This window comes from Sardina pilchardus, chromosome 20, assembly GCF_963854185.1.
Source record: "Sardina pilchardus chromosome 20, fSarPil1.1, whole genome shotgun sequence".
Lineage (NCBI taxonomy): Eukaryota > Metazoa > Chordata > Actinopteri > Clupeiformes > Clupeidae > Sardina > Sardina pilchardus.
The window spans coordinates 3,877,468-3,891,899 of NC_085013.1; the positions used below are offsets into that span (position 1 = coordinate 3,877,468).

The window sequence follows — 14,432 nt, forward strand, 5'->3', positions numbered from 1 at the left end:
TTATTCATAGAGGCCTTGGTCATTAAATCTGTCGGTTTCTCTGTCAAGTCTCTCCGGAGCAGGCCATTAGAATCCAAGCAAAGAGAAGTGATCATTAATTTATAGTTTACATGTCGATGCTTTGAGCAACTTATAAAATAAGAATGGTCCTATGGCGTTCAGCCATGACTGCTTCTGCCTCTGCCTCCCCCACCTTTTGCAACCCCTCCTCAGAAAACACTGAGCCACATACATCACACAGGGGTGTACACACACACAGACACACACGCACACATATAGTATGTATAACCTCATTAAGGACTTTCATGTATTTAGTGTGTGAAGATGAGCCCTGATGACATCCTACACCAACACTTCAAACTGTTCACACTACATACGTGTTCGCTGTTCGCGTGTGGGCACAGACACGTGTGTGTCGGTGTGTGTGTGTGTGTGTGGGACTCTTTCATCTTCCAGTGGGCCTGTGCAGGCGCTAGGACAGCCTCGGGGGTTGCCAAGAGGTTTTGTTGAACAAAGACAAGCCTGAGAAGAAATCCTGCAGTTCTCCATGTGGGCTCCTACCCGGGAGACTTTTTTCTGTCTCAAGAGCATGCATTCAGTAGTCAGTAGTACATGCTGTAATGTTTCAGTAGTATGTAAGGTGTGAAAACACTTTGGACATGCATGTATAAGGGCCATCTGCATTGTGTCAAAAGCTATATAGCAATATTTATCCACAGAGTTTACACAGCTGTTGTGTCCTCTGAAAGCAACACATGTAGTTTTTTTTACCCTGCAATAATGGATGACTCATGCGGATGCCATACTAACATACGGTGTAGAGAATTGAGTCACTTAATTTTGAGTCACTGATGTGTACCCAGAACTGCTGGTATTGCACTACCGTATGGAACATTGTTTTTGTGGGTAGGAGCATAATGCAGATGAGTGGATACCCAGGTTGTTGAAAACTGACAAAAAGGGGAATTCCTACATCATGTTACTTTAAGCCACTTACAGTTCCATTTGAACTATATTGCATTAAGATTCATTCACCATAAGATAACACAAGCAGTCACTTTGAATGAGTGAGAGACATTGAATTACAATGCAGTAACGAAGCAGAGTAAAGGAATGATAGAAAAAGTAGAAAAAGTCAACCAAGAAAAACTTAGCAGGTAAGGATAAATAATAACTAACAGCCAGGATCTCATATAAAACACTACTTATATGTAATGCTTATCAAAGAACTATCTGTGATGGTGTTGTTGGGGAAGGATGGCAGGGGAAGGTGGGGGGGGGGGGGGTCACAACAGAGCAGAGGAGGAGTACAACGATGAAATGAGGTGCGGGATGGAATGAGTAAACAGCCGAGGTAGGTCAATTTAATCCACAGCATGATATCAGAGCCACCTAATCCACGGGTTAAACCACAGACACCAGAGATAGCGCTTGCTTCAATCTGAGCTCCAGCAGGCCAACCTTCCCATGTCTATGATCAACCCTCAAGGTGGTGGAGAGTGCACAGCTCGATTTTTATTTAACAGACAGATCTTTTGAAAACCAGCTGCATCAAGTCTTAAACTATGAGGCTTGCACATTTAGGTCACACCATCCTCTTTCCACAGGAGATCAAAGAAGAGACAAGATCCTGTGAGTCTACGTTCCCATGTGCCCGAGATTCAAAAACAGGCATCACATTTGGGTCAGTTTTGGTTCTGCGGGTGACTGTATTGTTACTTTAGTCGTCTTTGCGTAACAGACAAGACCCACACTAAACCCACTGCCCCCCCCCCACCCACCCACCCATCCACCCAAATGCATTTGTCCGCGGCGTTTCAATTTTCAGCGTAATTAAATTGTCACAAGAGGGGTCAGGAGACTCTTTCACATTATAACATTTTGGATAACAAGCCATTTTGACACAAATTATCCAATTAAAAAGCGGACGCTTGCCAATTGTTTGACAATACAATGAACGGATTCATTTCAAGCCTTTACAGTGCTATAATTAGAATGTGTATTCTCAGCATACTTTTGTGTGTTGGGGCCATGCAATCTGGCCAAGTGTATATATTTCAAATATAGATCCCACATACTCCCCTGGCCTCTTTGCACAACAGCTCCCCAGCGAGCATAGTCATTTGTATACATAATTTGGAAATAATGGCTATTTCTCTCCTTTTTTTTTGTAATTGTTGCCTTGCCACCATAGCTCACCTAACTGTGGCAGTGCATTATTTTGGGAGACTATACACTTGTCTCTCCTGTCTCAACTCTCATGGCTCCAGGTAAAGAATGACCTGCATGTGGCCATTTCTCAAATGGAATGGGCTACTTTAACAGAAAACAAAACAAAACAAAACAAAACAAAAAAAACTGCAGGTAATCCATAGGGCTGCTGTAGGATGGGTCTGTCGGGAAGATAAAAAGTCTGCTTCTGTGCTGGTAGCTTCATCATAGGGACACGTCGGGTTTTGTGGCGAACGGGAAAAGAAAAACAGTAAATAGATTGCTCCTCACAAGGCATTTGCAAGTCCTCCACAATAACTTAACTTGTAATTGGCTGTGCCTGACCCAACATTCTGGTGCAACGCAAAACATGTGTTTGGTATATTAGGCGTGTGTGACGCAGGGTTCAAGATGCGATCCGTGCCTCACAGATACGCTCTTTCAGTCACACAGCCTCTTCACAGTACACAGTTTGCTGCCGCACTTGTTCTGTAAACACCAGCCCATCTTCAACTCCATTCAGATGGCTACCGGGAGTTCATATCAGTTGCTAGATCCCTGTTATGTCGCTGGAAGCCATTTTGTTGCCTGGCAGGTATTGCTGTCACTGTGCGCTGTGCGCTCTCCACATACCTTTAAGGGCCACAGACGAACCCGCCATGCCTACAATGGGCTACCAGAGCGCACCCTGTAACAGCGAGCCAGATTTCTTTAAAAGATAGTTAGGTTGCTCTCGAGGCAGTCTCTCCTCACTGTCTCTCCCTTTTTCACCTCCTCTCTCTCTCTCTCTCTCTCTCTCTTTCTCTCTCGCGCTCTACTGCAGTAACCCCCCCCCACCCCAAACCCTGTGTCACCGTGTGCAGATGTCGTGGGGCCTATAACACCCGCACTAGTCAGCACGGGAACAAATTGCTTTCTGATAAGAATGGAGAAGCTGTTTACTCGAACTAGCCATTTTCTATGCTCTACTGTCATTTTTTTAAGGCTCTGGGCCAAGCTATCTCTCCTTTTCCTTCTTTTGCTTTCCTTTCTTTTCTTTTCTGTTTTACCCCCCCCCCCCCCCATACTTTTTTTTTCTCAGCTCCAAGAGCTGAGTTGAACGAGGACAGTTTGGGACACCGAAATCTGGAAGAATCAGTGGATATAGCAAAGAAAAAGCTATAATCAGAGGGATATATAGGGAAGTCAAAAGAGCCATGAAAAGCCTTTTGAGGGGTCAGTTAATATGTCAACACTGCACACCCAGTGTATCACACTCAGAATGAAGAATTACTTCATCAGAACAGGCCTGTTCATCGTCCACATGCTGAATGTACTATATACTGCTGATGGCTATAATGATACCACTTGATCATGCAGTTTTAGGCTCTTAACACTATTTCTCAACTGCCCTCAACAATGAGTATTAATGAGGTGTTACATGATGCCAGTGCTTGCCCAGCAGAAATCACCTTGACTTCTGGACAAAAGATGGATTATTGAGTTCCAGTTTGGTCTTTGGTATTATTTGCCCTGAATGGTGCCTTCCAGGCAGCGCTGCCTTCAAGGCACTACTCCCCTCAGTTTAGGGGTAGGACAAGGGTTGAGGGGGTTAGGGTTAGGAATAGGGTAAAGGTAGTTCCTTTTAGGCTGTGCTGCCTGGAAGGTGCCGTTGGGGGCAAAAAACACCATTGAGCGGTCCAGTTCACTACCGTTTCAGCTAGAGTCACAAAATGGCCAACGAAAAGTGTCATATGTGTATAACAGCCGTATAACAGTCTCAGCAATGACCTGCTCTCTCCACAAAAGTAATGATGTTCTGTGTCGTGTCCCTCTAAGCATGGTTCAAACTTTAGTGATTTCTGAGTCTAACTTGCGTCCCCATCTATCAATCCCATAAAATCAGATTCAGACGAAAGGCTTACGACTGTCAACACACGCACACTATTGGGGCAGTGAAATTTGCCGATGCAGACTCTTTGTTTACACTTTCCTGTGAGAATGTAAACCCAGAGGCCCCTCATCTGCTGCCTGTTCCATTCCTGGCTGTTTGTGTCTCTGCCCAAATGCACAGTCCCCGGGAGATTCCTCAGAGGAAGGTGATCAATCACATCAGCAGGTGTCCAAAGCTCAACAATATGAGTGGATTCTGAAGTCATTTTATGGGCTATCCCTAGAGACACACAGCCCTACTGGAATATCTCATTCACAAAGCACATTGCTGGTAGATACGGGCTTGTATTGTACAACATAGAAGCTGTGAGTTCTTAACTATAGAGTATTGTTTCCAATTGTAGTTATTCATTGCTGCCAACGGGTACCAGGTTTGATCTATGCAGGTGGAGAACCTGGTATTTCATCATAAAATAAAACTGAATCTAGGCTAAATTAATATTGTTTCATTTACTGTAATTCACTCTCTCACACAGATATTATGTCAGTCCACCTTAATCATTATATTCAAAATATAGAATGTGTATATTACACACACACACACACACACACACACACAGAGAGAGAGAGAGAGAGAGAGAGAGAGAGAGAGAGAGAGAGAGAGAAAGAGTATCTTATGCCCTTGAGGAAACAAAGATGTTTGTTCTCCATCCCTGTTTGTAGTTCATTGTCTGTTTTGCTTTGTGTTAAAAAGGTTAACAGTGAATCACACAGACTCAAACAGCAGTTCTGCAACAACACGAATGATAAATATACAGGTCCCGAATCTTGAACCTCGGCAATGGCATCTATTAACTATAGCCTGACAGAACAATAAAACATGGTTATCTGTAGTCTCCTCCTCTTCCGCCTCACCATTGTTGTCTTTATCATCAGTGTCTGAAAACTGCTGCAGAATATATACCATGACACACATGCAAATATGAGCCATTAACTGGCGTAGCCATAAGGTGCAAGATGACTTTATGTACTGTAGTCTAGTCTGTTCTGTTTCCATAAGGGCCAGTGGACATTAGGGCTAGTGCACCTTCGCAAATGGGCTTTACTTTAAATGATCTCTCTTTTCAGCAGTACTTGTTCACTGGGAAGCCATGATTGGTTTAGTTTCTGCTGAAAGCCTTCAAAAGACTGTCACTGCAAGCTGTGCTTTTAGACATTTTCCAATAATACAGAAAATCGTAAGCAAAGCTCCATCAGTTCAATGTCCAAGAAAACATATCGACACTGCATCATCTTGTAGGCTACAGAAAATTCAAAGAATTTGTTCAGGTATGTAATGCAATGATTTTAGCATTGCCTTGACCTCAAAGACAAGAAATGCGCAATTTGGACTTCATAACATGATTGAGCACCTCAATTTAGCCCACATAATTAATTACTTGCAAACACAGCACTCCAGATGCTTGAGACACTGGATCTAGTAAATGGGAAATCTATCTGGAGCTTTTTTGCAGCCCGTGCTTTTTGCATGTGCCTGCATGGAGAAAGCTATTCGTGGAATTGAATCCTCCTGGGTGTTTTCGGCAGAACCTTGGATTTGTTGTCAGCTGTCAATAGGTAGCTGGAGAATAGGGCCGGGTACCTGCGTCCACCGGTGATCTATCTCCAGGCCTGCAACACTGCCAGCCCACGGATCCCTGACACTGGACAAAATCGATATCCTAATTCATGAGCAGAATGCGCATTCACCTGCATATATACAGTGCGTATATGACTGTGTGACACGGCGTTCCACTTTAGGTAATAGCCAATCAAATCTGACCTCCGCGCACCTATTCGTCTTCCCTCCTGGCGTTGCCGCCCCGATGGGAAGAAAGATGGAGAGAGGAGGCCTGCGTGGTTAAACAGGATTTGTGACTGACCCCCTTGGGAGAAAATCAAACCATACTGAATTACAAAAGCACTTCGCTTGAACTCCTCAGGTTGTTTTCTGAAAGTCACGGTGACATTTTTTGCACCAGCTTTTCAGCACTGCTAAAAACTTGTCCACTTGAACCAGATTAAAAGCTCCATGCGGGTCGTCCACCAAAAAAAGATGCATCTCAACTATTTACAGGTGGTGAAGCGTAACCTTGAGAATACCACCTGTAGTGCTTTATATGCCAATGGCCTGTCATTAAGCACTACTTTGAAACTTGCTTTCACTCCACCATTGCGTTTTTTTTCTTTTCATATTTCTGCCTTCTTTGGTGTCGACGAGTCATTATTTCCAATGCAAATGACATCTTTTAGACACAATATTGCAGCAGCCTTTTCTCCTGTCCTCTTTAGCTGCTTCTCAAGATCAAACATTTCAAATATGGTTTTTAAAAACCTTGCCTTGAAAACAAAAATCATTATAAGATAATAAGATAAGAGTTGTCAGGAAAAGGGTATAAATATTGTTCAGTTTGTGAAATTATTTATCATTGGTTTGCTACTGTTTTCATGGTTCAGAAGGGACCTCTCGAGACTGTGACTAAGAGGACTTTGAGGCTGAAGGTCTTCACCTCTGGGCCCCACATCCCCCTTCCACTCACTCCCAAACCTCTGTCCACTCCATTACAGCCCTGTGAAGCCCACTGGCAGTAGCAAGCACGGGTCAGTGTGGTCACTCACGGATCATGTCTCTATACGGCAAGTCCGCTGGGTTTTGAGTCCCCCCCCCCCATGTCTCTTCAGCATCAGCGTTTGTTTTTCCTTGTCCTCTCTGTGTGATGATGAATGTGCTGACCTTGGTAAGTGGTGGACTCTTCACACTTTCAATAAACCCGTGGAACTCTCACGGGGGCACGACAGAACCGCATGTCTGGTGTAATATCAGGCAAGACAAAGCCAATATGGCTCAGAACATCTCTCAGAGTGGCAGAATACAACAGCACACGTCTGTAACAGCTATTGCATGGCCACCGTATGGATTGTGTCTGTTGACGCAAGACCTTGATCATACATATCAACACGTGACTCTCTGCTTTGATGTACCATACAATTACTTTGACGTCGCTTGCAGAGAAAAAATACTGTAAAGTAGGCCTATGTTTAGTATGACGCACAAGGTTCTTTAGTAATGCGAACAGAGGTGAATGTATAAGTAAAAATTTAAGCTAACAATCTGGGGGAGCCAGGAGCCAGGAAATATTTACCCCAATGTCACTGCATAACTTTTAACACCATGCATCCATAAGATAACAGGGCCATGTGAGAAATCTATACACCTATACACACACACACACACACACACATATACTATGTAGCCTACACACTTGGGCTCAGCCTGAGGGGGTGAAGTTGTTCTACTTGCTTTCATCAGTTCCCCCTCACAGACACAAGCTTCTTCCTTCTCTCTTCTTGCAGGACATAAGAACACTATGCCTTTCATGTACCACGGCGCTCCCCTGGCGTCGGCCCAAAATTAATTGTGATCTAGTTAGACAACTTTTAGTCTGCTTCCGGTCTCATTAAGAGTCTCTCCTGCGCTGTCTCTTTGACGTGCAGCTCGGATAAAGCATCCTCCGCCGATGTCAAAACATTTCAGGATTCACATCCCTGTGTGCGCTCACTTGCTCTCTCTCTCTCTCTCTCTCTCTACTTCTCTCTCTAATAACTCTGTCTTAATGTCTCATCACACTGTTTTAGCTCCGGGCAAGTTGTTGGGAGTCTCGTTTTTAATGATAACCGCGAACAGTCCCCAGGATTCTTCTGGAATATCAAAATGGAAGGTATCATACACAGTAAAATCCAGGATTTAGTACACTGTGAATTGTTCATTGGTTAACAACCTTGACTTGTCTATGTACACCACAGCAAAACACTGAACGGTGAACAAAACAGAACACTGTTCTAGCCAGTGGATGAAATTCACCTTGAATGAATAAGTTTTCGTTATAGATCACATTTTTGTTCTTTTCACCAGCATGGTGGTGATGGTTATGGTGAATAAAGCCAAATCAATGGACATTAGTGTATTGTTTTACTACTCAAAATGATTTCCCTTGAAGCACATTGACGTAGGCTACACCAGTGTATGAAATTTGCTGTATAAATAAACTTGCCTTGCCTATTTGGAACTGCCTAGCAGCAGTCGAGGCTTCTCCAATTTTATGTGAGCAATTCAACAGTGTGTAGATGGCATCAAAATTCAGTAGTGGGTGTACTGTGAGCATGAGTTGATTCAATTAGAATCATATCCACTTGTGTTTGACTCTCTCACACTTCGCCTAGCTTATCTCGTGTTGTAAAATAATTGTCTGCCTCAACCGCTCTCAGTGTTTATGTCAGAAATAGCTCCCAATCAGCATGTTTAGTACATTGTTACAGCGTAAACAATCCTCTTGCCACATGTGCAGTGGTGTGCAGTATACAGTATGGTGGACAAAAGGATTTTCCCCACCCACCCTCTGAAAGTCTGCTACCAGTTTGGTTCCTGTTTACTTTTCCTGGGGGAAAAAAACCCTACATGACGCATATTATCATGCAACCAAATGACAGGCACATAAAATGTCTATCAGATCTATTATGCACAGGATGACACAATATAGTGAGGGCCACATATGCTGCACAATTGCCTACATAACAATAGAACCATTCCACAGCCGATTTGAAATCAGAAATCAGCTGAAAACAACCTGCTGCAAATGGGACTTTTAGCTGATCATTTGAAGGAGGATAAGATAATGTGTGCATGGGAAGGAGTGGAGACTGCAGCTGACATCATAAACAGAGGGGGGGATGGGGTACTGCTGATCAAGTTTGGTGATGTTTCATGTGAGAGTACTGCCCTCTAGGGGCTGTTTTCGAAGCTGAATCTACATTAGACTCTGAGCTAATGTGGGGGTGGGGGGGGGGGGGGGAAGAAAGTATGTCTAGCTGGAATACATACTTTGGTGCTAATATATGATTTTAGGATGATCCATTTAATACCACATCCACTAGTCATTTAAGTTAACTCAAATGTTCTGATTAAAACAAACTTTCATTAATTAGTTAATTTGTCAACATGCTTTAATCACCAAAGCTGCAGCAGAACAAATATTATTATCAAATATGACAGAATAGACAATATGGGAAAAAATTAAAAATCTGATATACAAAATCTGAGTAAAACATGTACAATCACAAAATGTTGCAAAGACATAACTCAAATTTTCTGATTTAAACAAACTTGCATTAATCAGTTAATTTGTTAACTTGCTTTATTCACCAAAGGAATGCTGCAGCAGAACAAATATTGTTATCAAATATAACAAAATAGACAATATGGGAAAAATACAAAAAATGTACAATCAGAAAAAGTCGCAAAGACAGGCAGCCTGGTCTGTCGCTTCACCTGAAAGAACCACGTGGACTCTGTAGTCTGTCAGGACTTGAAATCTGCGCAACAAATCTGAAGATATGGGGCTGCGGTTACTACGTCCATCCAGAAACACCAGCCGCTTCATTTGCCGCATCTCTCCAAGCCTGAACAAGTCCCTCTCAGACATACCGTTGGATCTAATATGGTGGAACAACAGATATAAAGATAAAAAAGAAGAAACAGAACTTAGTCAATTGCAAATAGTCATTTAACAAACCTAGACTAAATTTAAACAAATGCATATTTGGAAAAAAAAATTATATTATTAACACAATAATGCTGAGCTGGAGTGAATCTAAAACAAATGCAAAGAAATATGCATTTTATGCTTTTACTGACTTGCTCTTTTGCATGCACTGATATTGGCCGCGTTTCCCAGACTCATTAAGAAGCTCTTAAGTGCTAAGAACGTCTTAGGAGAGCTCTAAGAACGTTCTAAGAACGCTCCTAAGAAGTTCCTAGCACTTAAGAGCTTCTTAATGAGTCTGGGAAACCCGGCCATTGAGAATTGGGTCATTACCTCCGCCAAGGAGGTTATGTTTTCATCTGGGTTTGTTTGTTTGTCTGTATGTTAGCAAGATAACTCAAAAAGTTACGACTGGATTTCGATGACATTTTCAGGAAATGTCTGAAATTACTCAAAGAGGAAACCATTCAGTTTTGGGAGTGATCCAGATCACCGTATGGATCCAGGAGGTGCTTGGCGGAGGTTGGTGTGCTTTTCTAGTTCCATATCAAATCAGACAGAATCCAGGAAAAAGGTTGCCGCACTATCTCAGATTTGCTCAGTTTGTCTACTGACCCTTTCAACAAGATAAACAAAAACAATGCTTGAACATTCTACTTCTACTTTGTTCTCAAACTACTTCCTCTGCATTAAGATAACACATGGAATGCTAAAACGGAAACCTGGTGGGAACAACTATGATATTTATAATGGAAGTGTCTTGAAACGGTCTATATAATGTTCAAGTTCCATTATACAATGAAGCAATATGGCATGAGTAAGACTGGCAGATATTGCCATGGCTATGATTCGGCATAGCACCAGAGGCCAAGTGCCACAGTTCCAAGCCATGATGATATCTGCTACCAGCATCATGATCACGGGTGCCATACTGCTTTACTACAGTTCTTCTACCAATTAATCCTGTTTAAAAACACCAAATTGTGTTTATATTGTTTAACTATGTCCTGTCCACATACATGACAATACAAATGATTATTTTTTTCCGTTTGGGCCCTCTGTCCACACTACAACGCCATATTCTGACACCGAAAATTATACTTATTATTATACAGGGTTCGCATTGCAATGTGGATAGTGACAACGCAAAGTTTCAGATGCAATGAAGTACAGCTGCCATGATACTGATCAAATGGAGTGTTCCAGACACCAACGACAACAAACACTTCTATGGCATTTTTGTGTTCTAGTGTGGATTCCACATCTTTTTAAAAAAACTATATGAAAACAACAATGTGGACTTGAGATCGTTTTCACCTCAAATATGCCTATTTACATTTACCCGGCTTAATGTGGACAGGGCCTTAGATTTTTGTTTGTTCATCCATCGCCCACAAAAAAAAGTTCCAATGTTAGCTTTGGCATCTCCCGTTGCAAAGCAACGTAACACTTCACTCGACAGCAGAGCACAGTGAGATTAGACAGTGGCTATTATGTGCTTGTGCACACCTGAATTTGTAAAGCCTGCTTCTATGTCTATATGTCTCGTATAGAATTGCACATTCACCCTACTCTCTATTTACTCCATTTTGCGACTCAAATGTGACATAATAAAGATGCAGCTCTCTAGCTTTGAATAAATGGAGTGTGTGCATAGGACAATTCAATGTAAAATGAGGAGTGATTACTAGCTGTAAAACGCCTGAGTTGAGATGTCCTGATATCACGGATGAGTCCATTTAGAATATGAATTGTACAATTGAATATTTTAGTAAACATATTGATATTTGATGGCAGAGTGTTATAACGTATCACAAAAAGAAACCATACGAAGAAACCATATGATCAATATTTTGTCCCACTAGTACAAAGTGCCAATGTTGTACATTCATAAATAAAAACAGTTCATTACATTGTTATACCTATGCATAATATTTATCTATGGCACAACACTGACACTTTGTTTCACGCTTACTACACCAAGTGTACATACAACAAGATACTTCAACAACGATTTCCTAACGAGGTCCTAACACCTACCATGTATATGCCCTGGGATCTAACCATACATACTGTACCATGTGTATGTCCTTGGAAAATGACTGGCAAAAAACACCTTTTATAATCGTTATTAATATATCAATATATGAATGTTCATACTTGTAGACTTCAAATATTGGCAAAACATTAATAAGATATTGCATCTATATCATTTGTATTAACAATTGACACTAAATGGACATAAAATAAATAAGGTCTAAGGTCTTACAGAAAATCAAAGAGCATGCTTGCTGAACAAACTAAGAGCATGCGTGTCTTCCATGCTACAAATATTGGGCTGGCAATAAATAACACTTTTCAATATATCAATGCCTAAATGTACCTCCCATTTGTTGTGCTTTTCCATATCAAGGATATGAAATAATCTCAAGGGCTGAAAAAATGGGATTTGAACAAAAACATTTGGCAGGCGATGTCTTTTGGGACCCACTCATGATAGAAACAAAGTTTGAACAACATTTGAGATAGTGCAGCTACAATCTTATCTTATTTGACATGGAATGACCCCAATTCTTAATTAAGCACTGATACACACCTGATTTTCAGAGTTTGTAACTGAGGGAAAAGCCTTGGGATCTCAGCTATGATGTCGCCTTTGACATCAAATGGATCGTAGTGTAGGTGTTGTAGGTCTGGCACTTTCTTTGCCGCCAATGGCAAAGCCCCTGGTGTCACCACCATACCAGTAAGAGACAAACTTCTCAAAGTCCCTGGCAAAGACCTAGCATAGCCACGGAATGGATGACCCTCTGGAAGAGTAAAGCAGAAAAGCAGAACGTTTTTATTGCAATTGTGATGATTAGATTCCATTTGATTTAATTGAATAATTATTCACATTTTAAGTTTATAGCCTAGTAGCCTACTGGTAGACTTTGAATATTACCCCAAAACCCAAACTCATTGAAATACAAGACGAGGAAAATGACTATCTGGACTTATTAAATGATAATATCACTAATGAATTACTAAACAGTAAACACAGCCAAAGACCATGACAACATTGTCTTCTTTAGATCTCTTTTGCTGAAGCATCAACTATAAGTTAAAGGAACCGTATGTAAGAAATGTATTTCAATTAACCATAAAATGGCCCTGATATGTCACTAGACATCAAGAAATCATGCTCATTTCAAATACTTATATCACTGACAACAGCATTCCGGCCAGGATATTGAAGTTGCAGCCCTCAACTGATGTTGATGTTTTCATACTGTGTGTTTTGGCCTGATGCGCCACCCTCTACCTATCTATTAATCATGAAGTCAGTAGTGTTTCGGCATCCGGGTTGTCAACTTCAACTCAGTGGGGAGGGGGAGGGGATACACCACTCTACAGTATTTTGAAAGTGATTGCAGTACCAGTGTTGGCCAAAATCCTACTGTTCCTTAAACTTTACAGATCTCTGGTTCTCACTTTTAACAGTAAGCTCTGTGAGGTGGGTTAGACTCTTCAGCCATGATCTCAAGTGGCCTCGCCCTTTGACCGTAGTGTCGTACTTCACTGTCAGACTCTCTAGAAAGGGCAGATGGTCCAGAGCCATAGGTGACAACATGGGATCCAAGTAGTTCAGAAGCTCAAGGCTGGTGAGACCATTTCCATCGTGTAGATCTTAAAGGAAGAGTTTGATATGATTACCACACACACTTTGCCCATATTGCTGAATGTTAGTGGGGCATAGCCACCAGGTTATTTCAAACGTAAAAAAAAACCCGTTGCGCTGGTCCGAAATCACTTCATTTTCAGTTTGGGACCTTTTCAGGCTACTCACCTGGTGAACCCAAATCTTTTCCGGACAAATTCAAGTAGTCGTCAGGGAGAGCCTGGCCTGTCCACATTCTGAGAGAAAGATGTTTAAGCTTGGGTAAGCTCCTCAACATGGCGTGGAGTGTCTGTTTAGGAATGGGATCACGACCCACGTGAAGACGTAGCGATGTCAGGTTGCAGAGCTGAGATATGGCATTCAGAAGTCCTGTCCTGACGGGATCGAAGGCGATGTAGAAACACACAGAAAGTTGCTCGAGCTGGGGGAGCAATGTCAAGCTCTTTCCCAGACCAGATCTATCACTCACAAAACGGAGGGTCAACGTTTTTAAATCCCTCAAACTGCTTAGATTCGTCAGATCATCTGAGTCGACATTTGATAAATCTACTATAACAGACCTGAGCCATGGTAGGGAAGTAACAATCTTTTTCCACTCTTTTTCATTGGCATCATAGACGATGACACTAGTCAGCATCCTGAAACTTAGGGTCTTCCAGAAATTTGACTTGTACGACTTGACTCTTCGTAGAACAATGGTCTCGTTCTTCCAAAGAGAACGATGGTCTACCAGCCGCTTGAAATATGTGCAGCAAGAGCGAACATTCAATTTGTCTGACTTTGACAGATATTTGAAAACTTCCATCCATACTTCTTCTGGTAAACGAAAAACATCCATGGTGGTGACAGTCTTAGATAAGCAGCATTGTCTTAAGGAAGTAACTGTACACACATCTCCCCTGTTATCTGATGTTAAGTCCACATGTTCCAGTCACTGTCAACGGCTGTTGGTGAGTAGAACGGCGATATGTCACATGGCTCATCAGTCCCTTCAACAACACATGCTTCAGCCATGGCTTCAGCATGGCTCAGCCATAGGGCTCAGCACTGGACAGCATCAAGCATGCGCCAATCCTCAGTGGAGGCGCTGGTCAATGACGTAGATTACG

The 14,432-nt window shown here is 41.9% G+C and overlaps 2 protein-coding genes across 2 annotated transcripts in view; both read right to left on the reverse strand.

Moving 5' to 3' along the window:
* The window catches only part of evla (Enah/Vasp-like a), a 103,176-nt gene that overhangs the window by 5,445 nt on the left and 83,299 nt on the right, over positions 1-14,432 (reverse strand). The window lies entirely within an intron of this gene.
* Positions 9,106-14,350, reverse strand: im:7136021 (uncharacterized). The gene is made up of 4 exons (XM_062523672.1): positions 13,492-14,350; positions 13,137-13,331; positions 12,259-12,472; positions 9,106-9,612 (listed from the first exon to the last, which is right to left on the reverse strand). The coding sequence occupies exons 1-4, from the start codon at positions 14,159-14,161 to the stop codon at positions 9,405-9,407; spliced, it is 1,287 nt and encodes a 428-aa protein (XP_062379656.1). The 5' UTR covers positions 14,162-14,350; the 3' UTR covers positions 9,106-9,404.

Coding starts and splice junctions, on each gene's coding strand:
- im:7136021 (XM_062523672.1), bottom strand. CDS start 14,161: ATGGATGTTTTTCGTTTACCAGAAGAAGTATGGATGGAAGTTTTCAAA. Junction 13,332..13,491: donor AAAAGATTTGGGTTCACCAG/GTGAGTAGCCTG, acceptor TCTTCCTTTAAG/ATCTACACGATGGAAATGGT. Junction 9,613..12,258: donor TTACAAACTCTGAAAATCAG/GTGTGTATCAGT, acceptor CCACCATATTAG/ATCCAACGGTATGTCTGAGA.